Genomic DNA, 17,370 nt, shown 5'->3' on the forward strand with positions numbered 1-17,370 from the left:
TTGAGCATTAGGGTAGCTTATCCAGCAGCTTCTACACTATCTGAGGGGAACCAGGGACACACTCCCAATACAGATATCTATTTTTCCCCTAAGAAAAACCATTTTGAATTGACTCATTATAAAGCTTTCCAACTCTTTTTAAAAACCTTGTTTTTGTGTAGTAGGTAAGTTCAATCTTAATGTCATCATGAAACAATTAATCAATACTTTCAAAAAGAACAGGGGTAAAGCTGTATTTAAGATAGTGAGATTGAAAGTATTTTAGCTGCTGAAGATGGCCTTAGAAGGGCAAAACAAAAGGTAATCCATGACTACAAGGTAGCACTTGTAACATAACTACTAAATTTCTAACAACAGATGTAGAAATCAGTACAGAGGACAGTGACCTGGAAGCACAAGCTATTTACTTGATCATTTTAATGTGTTTATGCTTCATAAATGCCTTTTTTTTTAATAAAAAGGCTCCACAAGTGGAAGGAGAGAGTTGTTTCACATTTTGGCAGAAGGGCATGGCATGCCCTAAAGAGTTTGAAAAATGATATTGATGTTAAATGGGCCAAAAGGTGTTTTTTAAACTTTCAACAGAAAATGCATACAGAACTATTCTTGCTCAAAGGGTGAGAGTTGGCAGCTAATCACTTAAAAAAAACAACAGAAAAAGTGCTCCAAAATTAATTACAAGCATATTTGTATGCCATACTTCTCACATGTTCTGTCTTGGCAGGCAAAACTATTCTGGGGGGTATCAGTTTTACATTTCTGACTTCTGTAGAAAACAATAGATGAATGGTTTTAAAATCCGATACCAGCCTGGCTTCAAATAAGAAAGTTAGTTGTACATTTATTTTTACAGTTTCTAAATGACTGAGTCAGTGTCAGTGTAATGCCAGATGAACTGTACAGCATGTAAAATCTGGACAGTAAAGCATCTGTATTTATCTTGCATCCAGAATTAAAATGGGCAGCAACCTCCCTGCCAAACCTAATATGCATTACTACTTGGCTATGGTGTTTCAGGTATGAAGAAGCAGGTCCATCTCCAAATGATATTCTAACCTGCATGCTCCACTGACTGGATATTTCACACAAAGCCATCAGCCCAGCTGCAGAGTCTGAGCTATTCATATTCATACTCTGCAGACACATGCTATAAGCACGTAATCCTTCCTGATGCAATCCAGTAACGACCACCCTCAGGACCTCAGCAAAACTGAATTGGAAGAACCAAGACTCTGAAAATTCTGTAACTTCAAAACCCTTTCCTCCTCTTTGAAAAGTACAGCTGGTTATCCAATTACTTAATAAACTTAGTACCAGTCAGAGATTTTTACTTCCAAGGGAGTAACATCTGCACTACTACCAACATTTATCCCACCACTTCCTCCTACAGAAGGGATCCTTCAAGGCTCTCAGGCTACCTTGAGTGGTGAAATTGAAGAGTGCAGGTTTATCTCGCCCGTTGGGTAGCTTGACGTTTGGGTCCCGTAGTTCATCGAAGAACGAGTGCGCGCAGGCCTCCAGGGGAGTCAGGCGGGCCGTGGGGGTGTACTCCAGCAGGCGGCTGCACAGCGCAATCGCTTCGGGGGGAGTGCGGGGCCGGAAGACCTGCAGGGACAACGAGAAAACAAGCAAGGAGAAACACGTTGTCTGGCTGGGTCTCGTCTCTTTGTTGACCAGAAGCAAGTCAGAGCAATTAAACCTCTCATTGCCCAGCAAGCTGGAACAAACTTGCGGTTTGTGCTAATCAAAGTCCTGCAGTAAGTGTGGGAAAATCCATTCCTGGGGTTGAGAAAGGGTTAATTGCAACGCCTTGCACTAGAGTGAAGGTGCAATGCCAGCAAGAGACTTCATGAGAGCGCACTCAGAAAAACAACTTTGAGAATGAAGGGGAAACTCATTCAAAAAATCATGACAAACACACACAGGTGCTACCAGCCATGCATATGGGGTGGAGTGAAGGTGGGGAAGAAGGTTCAAAATGAGCAGGATTCACTGAATGTAAAATTATAATACAGCCCCGCTACGGTTTTGGGTTGGGGTTTTTCTGGCTAGCGAAGGAAGTCTTTCTAACATGGACTTTTGCAGGCAGGCAGGTCAGACTGTTGCTATGGAGGCTGCTGTTCAGCTTTGGAGAACAACAAGGAAAGCACGGGTGGGGTGCAGGAAATGTCTAGCTCCAATTTGCAAGTTACTCCTTCTGTGACCTTATTCTGGCAAACTCCTCCCGTAAATTTATAGGGATAATTCCTGCACATTTGGTATTTATAAGGACATCTGAAAATTGTGTCAAGAAAACTAACTATTTTAGTCTAACAGATTTTCACTTTGAGTGAAAATCACTTTGAGTGATTACAATAAGCAGTTCTACACTGCCGCTTTGTTTTCAGCCTCTAAGAATGGTTCTACCCACTGCTAACCACACTCTCTTATACTCCTTTCTCAATCCATTATAAGCAAAATAGGAGTTAATCACGTACATGACCTGGATGGCCTCCTCAAGCACTTGTCTCTTGCTATGTTGCAGGTAAAATGCAGTCTAAGGTAAAGGGAGTAGGGTGGGCACAAGTGTTAAGATCTGATGCTAGCATTTTTTGGTAAAAATTGAGATAATGCAAAATGCCTTTGCACCAGTGCAGTGTGAACTCAAGCCACACAGCACCAAGGAGAGAAAGAAAGAAAAAAAAAATAAAAATCAGTGAGTGACATGCTAGTTAATCACAGATGAAAAACTTGCACAGGCACTTCTTTAGGAGGTTTTAAACCAGGCATATATATGCTCTCTTGAATGAGAATCAAACACAAAAGCCAAGTTCTGCAGGGGCTGAAATTTCCTGCCCCTGGTAGCCAGCTGGGCCAGCAGCACTGGGTTTGCTGCAGTGTGTCCTGTGCTAACAGTGGCAAGGAATCCTGACTAGCCAAGTCAGGGAGCCATGTACAGGAAGACCTGACTTTATTCCTAGTACCAGGTTATTGCAAAACAAACTGCAAAAGTTTTCACATGAGGCCTATGATGACAAAAAGAAAGGCTTTAGCTTAACACTGCTGGCAGAGAGCCTGTACTGACCACTGTGCTACTGAAAAGGCAGCAGAAGCTGCTTTGTGCCCGCAGCCTGCAGAGCTTGTGACCACAGCACACAGAGGATGCAATTATTACTCCCAAGTCACAGCCTGACCAGAACAAAATCCAAGACTGTCTCCAGTTAAAAAAAAAAAAAAAAAAAGAAAAAAAAGCCTTCTGGCTTCCCCCCACCTCCACACGGTAAGTAGCACAAATGTGTATGTCTTGAGGTAAACCCACAGAAGTGAAGTTGTTCTGTATTTAACGAGAGGTAAAATTACTGAGGTCTCCCTCATGCACCTTCACAGTAATATTTTAACAAGTTTGATTTATCACAGCTTGAAACTTTAGTACTTCACTCTTAACTGTGTTTTTCTCCTCAGTACAGCTCACATATAAGCCACTATAGAGATTTTAAAAAGAAAACAATTTTATTTCCTTAAGGCAAAGATGACAAGCCCTCATATTGAGAAAATTAGTAGGCAGACAGTCACAAATCTGACATATGTAAAAGGAGTACTTGCTTGTCCACCCAAACTCCTCATTTTCAAGTCCTTGAAACCCTAACATGTTTCCTAAACCCAACTACTCAGCCTGCTTTTGGATCTGGAATTAATCATTTGGGGTAGGCAGTTCCCAAAGTCTGCCCTAACTGCTTCAAACCAGGACGGGGGGAAAAAATAAACATTAGGAGGGCTCACATAGCCTTCCCCTGCAACAAGTGGTGACTAACATGAAGCAAGTTACGGGTGTGTGCCCATCTCATCTCATCTCATCTCTATCAGCTTGTGTTACATTTGCCTGGCTGCTGCCTCAATGATGTAGCTTAAACTCAATTATTCCACTTCTAGCATTTGTCTCCTTTTTTTTCAAGGCTAGGCCTAGTAATTTGAAAAAATATTTAAGTACATACCCGTACTCCTGAGGTGAAATGTCCTGTTCCTGACGAGTCCTAAAGATGATAATGCAGTGAAATAATCCAAACAGGGGGAGTCAATCCAAAAGAGAATAGTCCAGCAAGGAAAAATATAGCCAATATTATAAGAAATCCATGGTGTGGGGGACATAGTAAATGTTTATACAATTAGAAACTTTAAACATCAGTCTCCATAGCAGCAAGTCCAACTTCACCACAGTGTATGCCAAAAAATCGATTGTGCAATGGTGAGGCATAGTATAGAAACATTTCTATATGAAATTTATGTTCCAATGCCAGTGCATTTACTAAAAAAATAAAAAAAATTGAAATCAAAACTCTAACTTGAACTAAAAGGGTAATTGAAATTGCCATAATAAGGAATTTTCAGTCCTCGGTCCTGGATATAAATGTCCACAGAACCAAGTGGCCAGATTAGTATGTCTCCAAAGATGCATCCCACTTGTAAATCTGTCCCAGACACACAATGTAAACTTTTGGACGGTTTTGGGTTTTTCTCAAAAAACCCCAAATCCCTAGCAATTTGTAATTTGTGCTGAAGACGAGGTAAAAATCTGAGATCTATACTTTAAATTTGGATCTTTTTAATTTGTGTGCACTACGAGTACCTCAGGCCGCCGCGGATTATTCTCCATTTTGGATTGACTTCCCCCTCCACTGGATTTTGTTTGCTGGCATTATCTCTTTAGGATTCTTCAGGAACTGGACGTACCACCTCAGGAGTGCGGGTATGGACTAAATTTCTCTCTACTGTGGGTTTATTCCCCCTCATACCCGTCGCACCCGTTACTTAAGAAATTTTTTTCTCCTCAATTTTGTCCCCTCCCGCCTCCCTTTTGAATAACACCCTAAGAAATAAAAGCAAAGCCCTCTATGGTCTTTTAGCTCTTCCCATTCAGCAAAGTTCCCCTGGGAAAGCTGCCCAATTCACCCACCGAGAACTACACGAGCAGCTGCCGCCCACGGCAATGGCTACGCCAGCACTTCCCTGCCACGGGGCACCGACGCCAAGGCAATGCTGGGCTGATGCTCCGTGGTGGGAAGGGGCGGGAGGATGGACAGACAGTGGGGCTTGTGAGCCGTGAAGCCCCTTGCACGTACGTCTCAGCAGGCGTTTAAAGTCTCTGTAGTTCTCAGTGAGGGAATCAATTTAGTAAATAATCCGCGGATTATTTTTAGTCTGCGGACTAAAATTTAGTGCACGGACTAAAATCCGGCCCATCGGAGCAAAGTCTGTCTCGGTCTAAAATACATTTGGGTGAAAGCAAAAGAAAAAAAAAAAAAAGAAAAGAAAAAAAAAAGGAAAGAAAAAAGAGAAAGGAAAAAAAAAGGAATAAAAGCTAAGTGCACAAAGTGTTTGGGTAGACTAACATTTAGTATGCAGACTAAATACGGCCGGGCAAAAGGCACAGCAAGTCCACAAACAAAATCAAAACCAAAAATAAAACACTGACAGGAACTTTTAAAGCAATCAAATACTACCCCACCGGCGCAGCAATTCATTTTTCTAAAATGAAACAAGACCTTGTGTAAGGCTATTTGTCCACAGGAGGGACCGAAGGCTCAAGTTTTCATTTTAAAAAATGAACCTGTTTTGGAGATAAACAAATGCAAAAAAAAGGCTTTACATACAATATTCTTCAAGAAAAATTTGCACTTGAATAACTCAAAACCTCTTGTTTCTGCAAAGCAAATGAATTTCAGGCTGAGACCCAGGTTGCTGTTTTTTCTTTGGGGTTTTTTTGGATGAGTTACAAAAATCTCTGGATGATCATGTCAAATGGAAATGCTGGCTCATCCAAAGCCACAGCTTTTGGTGCTTTTGTTGGTTTTTCCCTCCCCGCTTCAGATGCCAATAAATCTATACTTCACCAAAAAGCTGAGGGACCAGTGTGAGTTGTTTCTTTGTTCAGGCATGCTGGTGATGCTCCAATACCGACAGACCAGAAGAGTGAGCCAGCAAGGCCTGACACACTCCTCTCTCCTTCTTAAGTTGAACTGCTATCAATGCAAATTTTTTTATGTTACTCCCCCCTTAATTTTTCTGGAACTACCACCTTCTTCAACATTTCAGGCTTAAGTGTCCCTAGTTCATTACACAGCCCTCATCCCCAAGAGACTTCAATTCAGATGAAGGCTTTGTGCACTAGCAGAGCAGTCACATTTTATCTTACTAATTGGAAATAGTTCCTATCAGTGCAGTGGAGTTTATGCCCCTTCTGAATTTTATTTTTCAGCACATATGGAAAGATGAAACAAAAAGGATGGAAAGCACAGAATTCTCCTATTTCACTTCACTCACATCAGCATTCCACTCTCAAATAAAACCACATGGGGCAAGAGCTAAGTATTGTTTTAACAGAATGGTTGCTCTGACTTTCAATTCATTGACATTCCTCAAACAAACTTCCCATGCACAACACAAGCTCCATCGTCTTGGTGTAATTAAGCCTCAAAGCCAAAGCTTCACAATGTGACACCAAGGTGCTCTTCTAGCCAGTGTGTATTAAAAGACATGATTTCATGCCATCAACCACCGTGTGTCTTGCATGCAGATTGTGAATACTGCCTGCATGCTGTGCTACCTAAGAGAGCAGAGGCTTAGGAAAATGACATCTGTTGCTAACACATCAAGTTTGTGACACCATGGTTAAAAATTTCCTCACCAGCTTCAGACTCACACGCTTTGCCAAGAACCACCCACACCACCGATTCAAGGCTGACAGTCTGTGCACATCCTTTCAGCTTGTAAGCACATTTTTTATCGCACACGAACATTAGGTAAGAGAGAAAGCTCCTCCCTTCAACCAAAAGCTTGTACTGTTTACAAGCCAAGTCATCAATGTAGAACACAACCCTCAAATCAACTTTTAAAAAATGCTATCATACAATACAATTACTATGAAGCAGCATTTTGATCACCCAAGTTTAACACAATAAGGCTCATGAGAAACACAACACATTCACAAACAAAAGAAGAGGGAAGAGACACACGCAAGACAGCAATGTATGCACTGAGCTCTACCTGGCACAAAAAAACCCCAAAAAAACCCCAAGACAGCACCTGAAGCTCTTGGGATTAGTCTTGTTCCAAATGCCTGAGAATTTCAGCATGGGATTTCTGATATATGCCATTTGGCTATTTTGAGGTGTGTAAAACTCACGTGATAAAAAACAGAGGTTAGAAGATGTCCACAAAAGAGGCACTGGTGTTGGGAGATATTTTAAAAATATATATAAGCCCCCCAACTTCTTTCTCCAATTAAATCCCTCTATTTTTTTAAAGCACCTCAGAAATAGTAAATGCCTGATTAGTCAAGAATTCCTGTCTGATAGCACTTAGGCAGGGGAAAATGAAGTAAAGACAGAAGGGTTACGTGGCTTACAAATGAGCCAACACAGAACTGGGAACAGGACCAGGAACCTGTCTTCAAAGCTACTTCTTGTTGGGACCACACACTTTTTACTGGGCTCCTTCCATTGAGGACCCTGTGGAGACAGAACGAGCTCGCATTTATTACCCAGTGCATGTGCTCTGCTTCTATCGAGCTCCAAAGGAAAGCAACAAAGCTAAGAGGAACAAAACAGCTCTCCTTCTCTTGAAAGAGAATCCCCAAAAATGTACCTCAGTGATCTCAACCTTGCTGGGACAGCTGCTATGAATAGCCTAGACAGATGTGTTGCAGTGGCATGGCTAAACAGCTGGTAGATTGCAAAAGACATGTTAAACTTAGCATTTGCTTTCCATAGTCACTGATGGAAATCCTTTCTTAATGTAGCATTAGTGCTCACTCATTTACTGTTAAGCAGTACTTTCTTTACTGCATACGAATTGAGCAGAGACAGGGCAATTTACCACCCAGCAAACCTGGCTTCTTTTCTCAGCCATGTATAATAGGAGATTTGCACTGTCAAAAATCATTGCTGGTGCAAAAGGAGCTGGCAAATAAGAACTTGCCAGAAAAACTTTTTTTTTTCTTTTAAGTTAGTCTCTAGAAAAGCTGCTTTCACTCTTTGCTTGTAAGTCATCACACATCAAGCAAAAAACAGAGCTGTACTCTTTAGAAAAAGGTCAGGGCACAGTTTCACAACAGGCATAAATCAAGTCCAGTTCATGCTGGAAATGAGAGTTTTGCCCTTTTGGGCATGCAGGTCTGCCCTGGTCCCTTGTCCCAACGCCTGCAGTCTAGGCAGAATGGTCAGTCTGATAAAGGAAATTGATCCAAATCCTGAACACGTGTTGTTCAAGAGGTTTTTACTACCCTGCAAAACATAATGCATTTCAGGAATATGCAGGTGGGAGGTGGAGAACTGACCCCGCTCCATGATGAACTTAATGCCAGTTATGGAAGTGCAACCAAAGAAACATCTCATCCTCACTGTATCTTTGTTCCTCTACAAAAGAGCAAACTAAATCTCAGAAAGAAGAGTTTGAATTTTCATCTTGAATCCAAATCCAAGTCCACTTACAAGATTTCTGACAAAAGAGTTTTCTCTTTCTTTTGTCACCAGTTATAATTAGAAGTGACAAAATGAGCTGTCTGTTTATCCATTTGACTGTTTGGTATTCTTCCTTGAATCTACAGTATGAGCAGTCACTTTGGAAGCATTACAAGCAAAACAATCTGCTTAAAAACTAGACAAGAACAAGGAGAGCAGGAGTAGGACAGGATGAAGACATGAAACCAATTCTGAAGGGTGGAAGAACATTTCATGAGAGAGACCAGGGTCTACATTCCAGTCCCAGAGTGTGGGGAAGACAACAGGACTGTCTGCTACAAGCACAGAATTATTCAACATTCAAGGTTCCATGATTAGTATTGGAAAAACATACATACAGAACACACATGTTCACAAGAGGATATCAAGACTAAAATATTAGGCAAGTAATTTACAGTATTAGCAGAAATTACTTCATAATATGGCAGAAATATGAATTCCAAAGTCACTATCCGAAGCTACTCTTTAACACAACCAACTGTGGTTCTGCTCAACTTCAGCTGCAGCCAGAACTGGCCAATAGTTTTGGAGAAGTGCCAGAAGGGATGAGCTGGAGTCTGAAGTCTCATCTTAGGTGTTGTTTTCCTATGCTATAACCATTTGGCTTAAAAGAACAGACAAAAAAAAAAAACCAAACCCACCCTGAACAGTACAAACAATGAAAAAGCCCCTAAAACAGAAGGGAAGTGCTTACAAAGTTGGGAGGGATCCCACCCAAATCTCCCACAAGTTTATTGTGAAGGCAAAGTAATGTAAAGAAAAGTCCTCATGTATTTATCCACAAGACTGCACAAGAGAGGGGCAGACATGCTCAAAAGTAATCTAAACATGACAGATTTCTCCCTGTCTCTTCCCCTGTCAGGCAAATGACTCCTGTCTTTTTCCAACTCAACACTTACTTGGAAATTATTACTCACACACCAGCTAAGTATAGATTTGGGGATGGTGAATAAAGCCATTCTCTTGAGTACACTTGAATTTATCTTACCAAAAGTATATTTTAAAAATGCCTGCATGTTTGAAAAATCATGCAACTACTTTCAGAACAGGAGAAACAAAGGCAACCAAACCACAGCCGACTGAAGAGACTCACTTTCCATTTTTAAGAGCAGCCTGCAGAAGAAACTGTTTCCATGTCTATACAATGGAGACAAGGCAGAGGTTATGATTAAGTAAACTGCCTTTGCAGTTACAACTTTATTGTTCTGCCATCATGAAACATGGGCATATATATGCATACATATCTTTCATTATCCTGACATTATATTTGCAAACATGTGGCAGTATCCTTGGGTGGAGAAAAGAAAAAATCCAAGAGAGTAATTTTCCCTACACAGAAAGGGCCTAAACTACATAATTCTATTACATTTACTACAATCTTAATAAGATCCTTTACTGCCTAAGTGCAAGAGGAAAGGTTGTCACAGTTGGACATTTTATATATTTCTGAAAGTCATCACAGCACTGCCTTTGTTTTTCATTCCTGCAGGGATCTGAGACCTAAAGGTAGCATCTGAGTAATGCCAGGATAAAGGGCAGCTGTAATGGGGCCACGGTAAGTAACACCAATGTACCACCAGCTTATGAAGAATGCCTTTAGACCTTTTGTTGGCTGTCCCACTGTCCCTGCCCCCTTCCAAAAGATCCACAGAAAACTAATCACCAGAGCTGAACTTCAACAGCCCTGTGATTTACAGTCTTGCACTTGATCCTGGATTTCCTCTTTGGTTTTCCAGTCACAGAGTTATATGATATAGATGAAGCTTAGTCAGAAGAACAGAAACAAGTATAAAGATTAGTATAGTAGCACAGATCAGACTGCACTTCTGAGAAGAAAGAAGGCTCAAGGGATCGAGGTGGCTCAAAGACACAGAAGCAAAAATATGACCCAGTAAAAACAATAGCAGCAAATCTCCAGAAAGGGCAGTAACTTTTATTTTATGAGCTGACATCATTGGAAAAAATGGACTGGTTTTCCAACCCAAGATACACCTGAAGACATGACTGTGTGCTTAAAAGCCTACCTATTATTTTCTGACTGTTGTAAGTCAGCCATATTCACACCCCTGCAAAACACTGCTTCTCTTTTAACACAAAACACTGCTTCTCTTTTAACAGGATGCCACTTACTTCACAGACCAAAGCAGAAGGCTGTAGGGTGCACCTCCATGAATACAAAATAGTCTATACAAAGTGAAAATAAAGGGAAGTTTGGATGAAAAGAACATTTAAGTTATTAAACACACTGGTATTCTGAAAAGGACCCCCCTGCTAAATATAATCCAAAATATATTAGATTCCTCCTGTTGAGGCTGGGGTTGTAGGGATAGGTGACAGAGGAAAAGAAGAGGGAAGCCCTGTTTCTGAAGAATGGTTTGAGAGATTCCTGGAAAGTCCAGATTCTCTTTTCTTTGGCTAGCCAAGGACATGTTGAACTTCCATCATTTGGTGCCTCATGTATGTAAACTGATATAAAAACACACACATGCTTGGCCAACACAAAACTATAGTGGAGACAAGAGAGAGGCCTCTTAAGTTTTATAAGGGGAGAGTCCAACTCTTAAGATACAAATTTACTTCAATCTCAAATTATCAACAAATTGAAAAATCAGTCTGAGAACAGTTTGAAGTGCAAACTCATACTATTGCTGCAGCATAGGAAAGTACTTTTTAGAGTGTTAGACTTCTCTCATAATTGAAAAAGGAAGGTATCAATACTGTGTTAGGATAATACCAATCAATTTCTACTAAAAAGCCTGAGATTCATCTATGAAGTTCGGATTCAAACATCTGTAAAACTTGTGCTCAAAATTCCAATTTTAGCCCAAAATGTACTGAATCTGAAAAATAATATTCCTTCATAGATTTGTCTGTCTTCAGAGTTAAACAATTTCTCTATCTCTTTAAAAAACCCAGAATATTTTACATTCCACTATAGCACCAGCCACCATTCTTCTTCACAAGTAGATAACAGCATGTGTAAGCAGATTACACATCATCACAGCAATACTGAGTAGGAAAGCAACATATCTGTGCCTCCCAGAAATGCCTGAGAGCAGACCAGAACCAGATACATCCTATTCAAGTCAGCACCACAGAATTTGATGTGCAACCTACAGATACTACAGCTTCCAAAGAAAATTCTTAATTGCCATCTATGCACACTTTTGCAGACCAAGGAGGTCCCCTGAAAACAAGACCATATTTTTGTATAGACACTGAAAACAACCAGTTCAGGACTGCATAGAAACATGCACTGGGCACCTTGAATGCATGAAACTAACTCCAGGCAGGACCTACAAACCCAACTTTGACAAATATCCATGTTCTATTACACAGTACAAAACAAGGAGAATGGTCTTGTGTCTAAGAGCTTACAGCAGGGACTGACCATATTCTCAGTAGTTCTCTTTCAAACATGCTGAAAGTAGCTGCCTGGAAGTAATTTCACACATACAAAAAATCCTTCTGTCTGCTGAGTCCTCTGGTCATAACTACTCAACAAAAATAGCCACCTTCTGCCTATTGTCATCTTCAATAATTCTTCAGCTTAGATGGCAAAGATTTGTGCTTCTGAAGCTACAAGTTCAAGTCCTGTTGGCAACTAGCTGCAGCAGTCTAGTTACATATCCAGTTGTAACAAAAGAACAAAAACAACCAACAACATTACCACTTTCACTTCTTCAGACACTCCTGTTTTTGCAAAGCCAAAGCTCTGACGAGGTTTCTGTCACTATTCAAGTCTAAGATAGAGAAGCTCTGAGAGGATTGCCTATGCCCACTGACTTGTTGTCAGACATTATATCAATACAACTGGGTAAGAAGAACCAATTCTATGTAATACTACTACTTAAATCTATCATGGCTCAACATGCTCAAATTGTTGAAAGGAAAGGATCTTGAGAAGTAATACACTGAGAAGATAAAGAAGATAAGTATCCCAGCATCATGCTGGGTAATCCATTTTTTAAATTTAGCCTTTGTATAATAAGTACAGATCTCACAAATGAAGTCTCATGTAACCCAATTGCAATAAACTGGTTTAAATGCTATTCTACACCCAGCTGACAGGAAGGGCTGTACACAGAATGATTTGAGAATGAGAAGCTACACTGCAAGCACAACTCTCCAAAACTAATTGTGACCTAATGGAGAATGCAAATTTGATCTTCTGGCAAGCTTATCTCACTTCTTAATTTCATCTGTGATCCTCTACTACCACAAAAAAAAACCCCATTCTTTATAAATAGAAGGAAGTTCAGTCCTTTCGTGAGGCTTCCATTTGCTAAAAGCTGTGTTCTAAGAGACCATCAAGTGCATACAGATGATTTATAGGACTGTTCAAGCTAAGATAAGCATTTCAACTAACTATGCAACTCAACTCCATGTCCTATAGTACAGCTCTGCACTTCTACTCCACTGTACATTAATTTAACCTCCCCTAATCTGAATGCCTTCAATGCAAGAATCCAGATGCGAACCTAATACTCAGTGCTACAAGGTTTTTGGGCTTATTCATGTGACTTTTGCCAAGATACAATTCACAACTGAAGAAATCACTCCCAGGGACTTCATCTGCTCTAATTTGTTCCCTCAGTCACATAAGGTATTAAAAAGCCTTGCTGGATTTACTAACCTCCCATACTATTATACATCACTTAACCAACACACAGAAAGTAACTCTGAGATGGAAACACAAACCATGGATTAGTGGGGAAAAGGTACATAAACCATTGGAGAATCTATCACAAGAACAGTGATGTATAGTACTGCCCTGCCATGTACCTGTCTGATATATGGCCTGCTATCAATTACCTCTAATTAGTTTATTCAATGTTTCTACTGCCATAGAGTATTTGAAAAGAATCTTCCCTGGACATGTGCTTAGCTAGGCATGCAACTCTTCCACACACAGATATTACTTTCTGAGGAGAAGGAAACCTGAGTGCTGAGACAGGATGGAAATACCCTGTGACTATAACAGACGTTTCTCAAGCAGCCAGAGGAAATGTTAACTACCCAGGCCTCAATTGTTTGAGACTCAGTATTAACTTATTCCACACCCAAGAGTTTGACTAAGTGATTGCTACTCTGTCTGAAGTCAAATACTCATCATTGCTTGATAAGTGGAAGAACAATTAATTGTGCAGCAATGTATTTATTTCATTGCTAGTATTTCCTCTTTGGTCATGGAGGTCATAGTATTTATTGCCTGTGTGTACTGCATTGGTGTCTCCCTATGAAAGCTAGATAACAAGAAATCTTAAGAAGTAACTCCAAGAAAAAACATCTCCACTCAACAGTACACCTACAGAAGTACAAACAGAATATTATCTATGAGAGAAGCATTTAAGAAAGTGACTCTCAGCCCTCATCACACTATTTAACAGCACTACAAAAGTGCCACATACGTATTGGAACACTTTCCTCATTTCTATGTGACTTTTGCACATATCAGCTGATACCATGATAGTATGTAGAATATTGCAATCTGCTACTAACACACACACCATGATCAAAAAAACAAAACAAAAAACAACCCACCTATAGGCAACCCCCAGATCAACAGATAGTACAATGTACTGCTTCAGTATCTCCTTCTCCTCAGCTACATAAAAAGTTTGCAGGTCCCCAGCTTAGTTAAAGGCACCCAGTTTAGACTGAAAGCCACCAAATCACTGAACAAACTGAACAACTTGAATTTTTACTTTCAGCCCACGTCTTTATTATTCAGATCATATAGACTCACCTTAGTCCATGGATGTGCCTTAATCTGAGGAAATTTGAATTCAGTATAGTTTGGATTCATTTCTCTAATTTGCTCCCTTGTAGGCGTTCCCAGAACCTATACAGGAGAAAAAAAAAAGGCAAATTGTTTAGATATGCTTCATATGGAATTAGGACTGAAGTATAACCTATCAGACACTGAGACAACTGAAGTCAATCTATGTAAATTAATATAGTGTGGAGAGCAAGACAACAAAACTTTTGCACCCAGGAGAGGGAAGTCCTTCTCCAGTCTTTGACCACTGTCCAGAGTAAAAAATGTGTTGTACTCTGTGCTGCTGCCACTTGCCCAGCCAGTGGGCAACACTAAGAAGAGCCTGATTGTCTCTTCATTCCCTCACACCACAAGGCTTTTACACACACTGACGAGATCCCTCATCCCCAGCCAAGCCTCCTCTGCTTCAGGCTCCAGCTCTTGCAATCTCTCCTCATATGACAGATGCTCCAGTGCCTTAATCACCTTTGTGGCCTTTACTCCAACATCAGTGGTCTCTTGTGGGCAATTCAGTTCATGCTCCAAGCCCAGTGTCAGAAATTTGTCCACATCTTAGAAGAGTTTTTCACAAAATTAAAGCATCTCTCTCAAACTTCGCAATATTTTGGTGGGGTAGAGAATTAACTTTCATTAGGTTTATATAAAACAGTACCACCAAACACATTCAGGGATTGCAGTTCACCGCATATCGTTCAGAATCAGACAAGTAGCACAGACTGCATTTTACAAGTCATAAACAGCAGTCCTCTGACAAGCTTAAAAGATCAGCCAGTTACTGCTGAGCATGTCCTGCTCTCCCCGCAAACAAAACCATGTGGGTTTAGGCGGTGCTTCCTCATCTCAATATTTCCACATGGAAGACAGACTTAGTTTAAATCTAACTTGGAAGTATCTGAAAGGCATACCACCTGTGGTTTACCTTCACTAAGCTGTGTTTCTCATTCCCAGAATCTGCACAATGTTATTTATGGATGCAAATTAGCTTTACGAGAAATAACAAACAATTGCACTTCTCTTTGAAGGGGTGGGTACATTTTGAAAGGATTTCAGAAATGTCTTGAGGGAATAAGCCTGACAATATGGCATTAATGCTTTCTTTTCAATTAGCACCAAGTGTGAGAGAGCCATTGTCTTCTAGCTATATATGAAAATTGCAAAGTGTCTGCAAGAAATCCCATTGTTTTCTGCTTCCACCCAGTTCTGGGCACCTCTGTGCTCTGCTGAGAGAAGGGGAGATGGCAGAAGGCAGGAGTGGCTCCCCTGTGCTGGGCTCAGGCTCATCTATATGAAACCTGTAGTGGCACTATTTTGGCCCCATGACAAATCCCTCCACACAGCTTAGTGTAATGTTATCACCTCATCTCATCAGACTGCACTGTCACCATCAGGCAACAAATGATCACATAATGCTGGCACTCTACCTTGCTGCTTAATGAAGAAATATCTGGTATCTGTGTACATTTTCATTCTGTTAGAAGAATGGAAATCACAAAAATGCACTCCAGAAAGTCAGGTAAGGAGATAAAGGAGCAAGGTAACTGCTGTTTGAGTAATGTGTGGAACAGAGAAACTATCATCAGGTATTAAGAACAAAACTTGATATCTCTTTGCTATTTAAAATAAGAGTTGCACAACACAAAAATATACTATCCACAAAGCAACCTTTTATATAAAGAGCAGCAGCAGAGGAAATAAACTCTGCAACTTGCTCAGAAAGTTGCTCCTTGGATAACAAATTTGACTGACAAATTGTATAAAATGAACAATAATGTTTTACAGGTCACATTGCTCATGAGGATTTAAAACCCACCTAATTCTAAAAGCCAAGGGCTACTCTCAGAAGTGTCAGCAGATTCTTTTGGGCGTATCTGAAAACACTGCTTTTGCTTAGGGGGTAAAAAAGGAGAATGTCTACAGATTCCATATATTTTGGTCAAGTTTCAAAGGAAAAAAAGAATTGAAATGAAAATTTGCCCTTTCCCTGCTGGTTTTCTGTCTGGCATCCACAAGAGCATCAGCCACCCAGCTGCCAGCCCTGCCAGGATGGTGCTGCTCTCAAAGCTTTGATGACCATCACTCTCAAACCTTTCCTGTTCTAAAAGATGAGGAGATTTCCCACCCCTAAATATTATTTTCATCTGATTTTGGGATAAAAGTGATTTTTAGAACCTTGGAAGTTTTTTTGATTTCTTAAATTAACTTTCTGAAAAATGATGGGCACCGTCTATGGCTCTCATGTTTTCTAAAAGCTAAGTTTTCATGCCTCCCTAGTATAAACAATACTTTTTTAAAAGCATCTTTACCTTCTTTACCCCTTTTCTCCTCAAAAAATTCCTTCAATAGCTTTTCTAAGTAGCAGCAAGTAGATTTATTTTAAATTTAGCCCAAATATATCAAACTTGCTTGGTTGCCAAGGCTGTTCAGAACAGGAGCCTACACAGTGCAAGTATATTTAAAGATCACCTATAGCACCAGATAACTCAGATTAGATAAGCAAGGCCAATTTCATGGAAGAACCCACAGACAGTGTCTATTCAAGCATTTCACTAAAAGCACAGCTGTAACTCCAGATGATGGTAGAGGGCAACTCCTAAGCTCAAGCACAGGCATCTAAGCAAGAGCACTTCAGGTTTCACAGATGGTTAGAAAAGAATGTACTGAAGAGGGATCATGGTAGCTAAAAGAAGCGATTGTCTGACCTTTCAGCTACATAGCAAGCAGCCTTCAACACATAAAATAACTGTACAAAAGGAAAAGTGAGTACTAGTAGCTACACAGTGTATTTATATTTACTCTGTTCTCTCGAGACTGTAAAAGCAGACTGCGCTTCCAATTGGTACTGATAGCGGATTAAGGGAAATAAAAACCCCAACCACAAAACAACATGCCCCAAAATCCAACCAAAAACTGAAAAGAGAAGTAGTTTGGAAGGAAGAACAGAAGTTTTGAAGATTGTGTCAAATTCAAGTGACAAATTAGAACAGTGGGATAAATAAAGTGATAACCTGTAAAACTGTACCAGTACTTGACTTATCTTGAAGAGGTCCTGGGTGGATCTCTCCTCACCCCCCAACATACCAATTCTGTTTGCAA

General features: G+C 40.3%; 1 protein-coding gene across 2 annotated transcripts in view; it reads right to left on the minus strand.

Annotated features, from left to right (window-relative positions):
- The window catches only part of GSK3B (glycogen synthase kinase 3 beta), a 149,386-nt gene that overhangs the window by 16,467 nt on the left and 115,549 nt on the right, over positions 1-17,370 (minus strand). The window contains exons 8-10 of one of the 2 annotated variants that reach the window (XM_066572119.1): positions 14,245-14,340; positions 3,972-4,010; positions 1,419-1,605 (exon numbers count right to left, since the gene is read on the minus strand). In XM_066572119.1, the coding sequence (XP_066428216.1) occupies positions 1,419-1,605; positions 3,972-4,010; positions 14,245-14,340 (322 nt within the window). The remainder of the gene's footprint in view (positions 1-1,418; positions 1,606-3,971; positions 4,011-14,244; positions 14,341-17,370) is intronic. The other variant, XM_066572120.1, reaches the window with a different exon arrangement.

This window comes from Molothrus aeneus, chromosome 2 (assembly GCF_037042795.1).
Source record: "Molothrus aeneus isolate 106 chromosome 2, BPBGC_Maene_1.0, whole genome shotgun sequence".
Lineage (NCBI taxonomy): Eukaryota > Metazoa > Chordata > Aves > Passeriformes > Icteridae > Molothrus > Molothrus aeneus.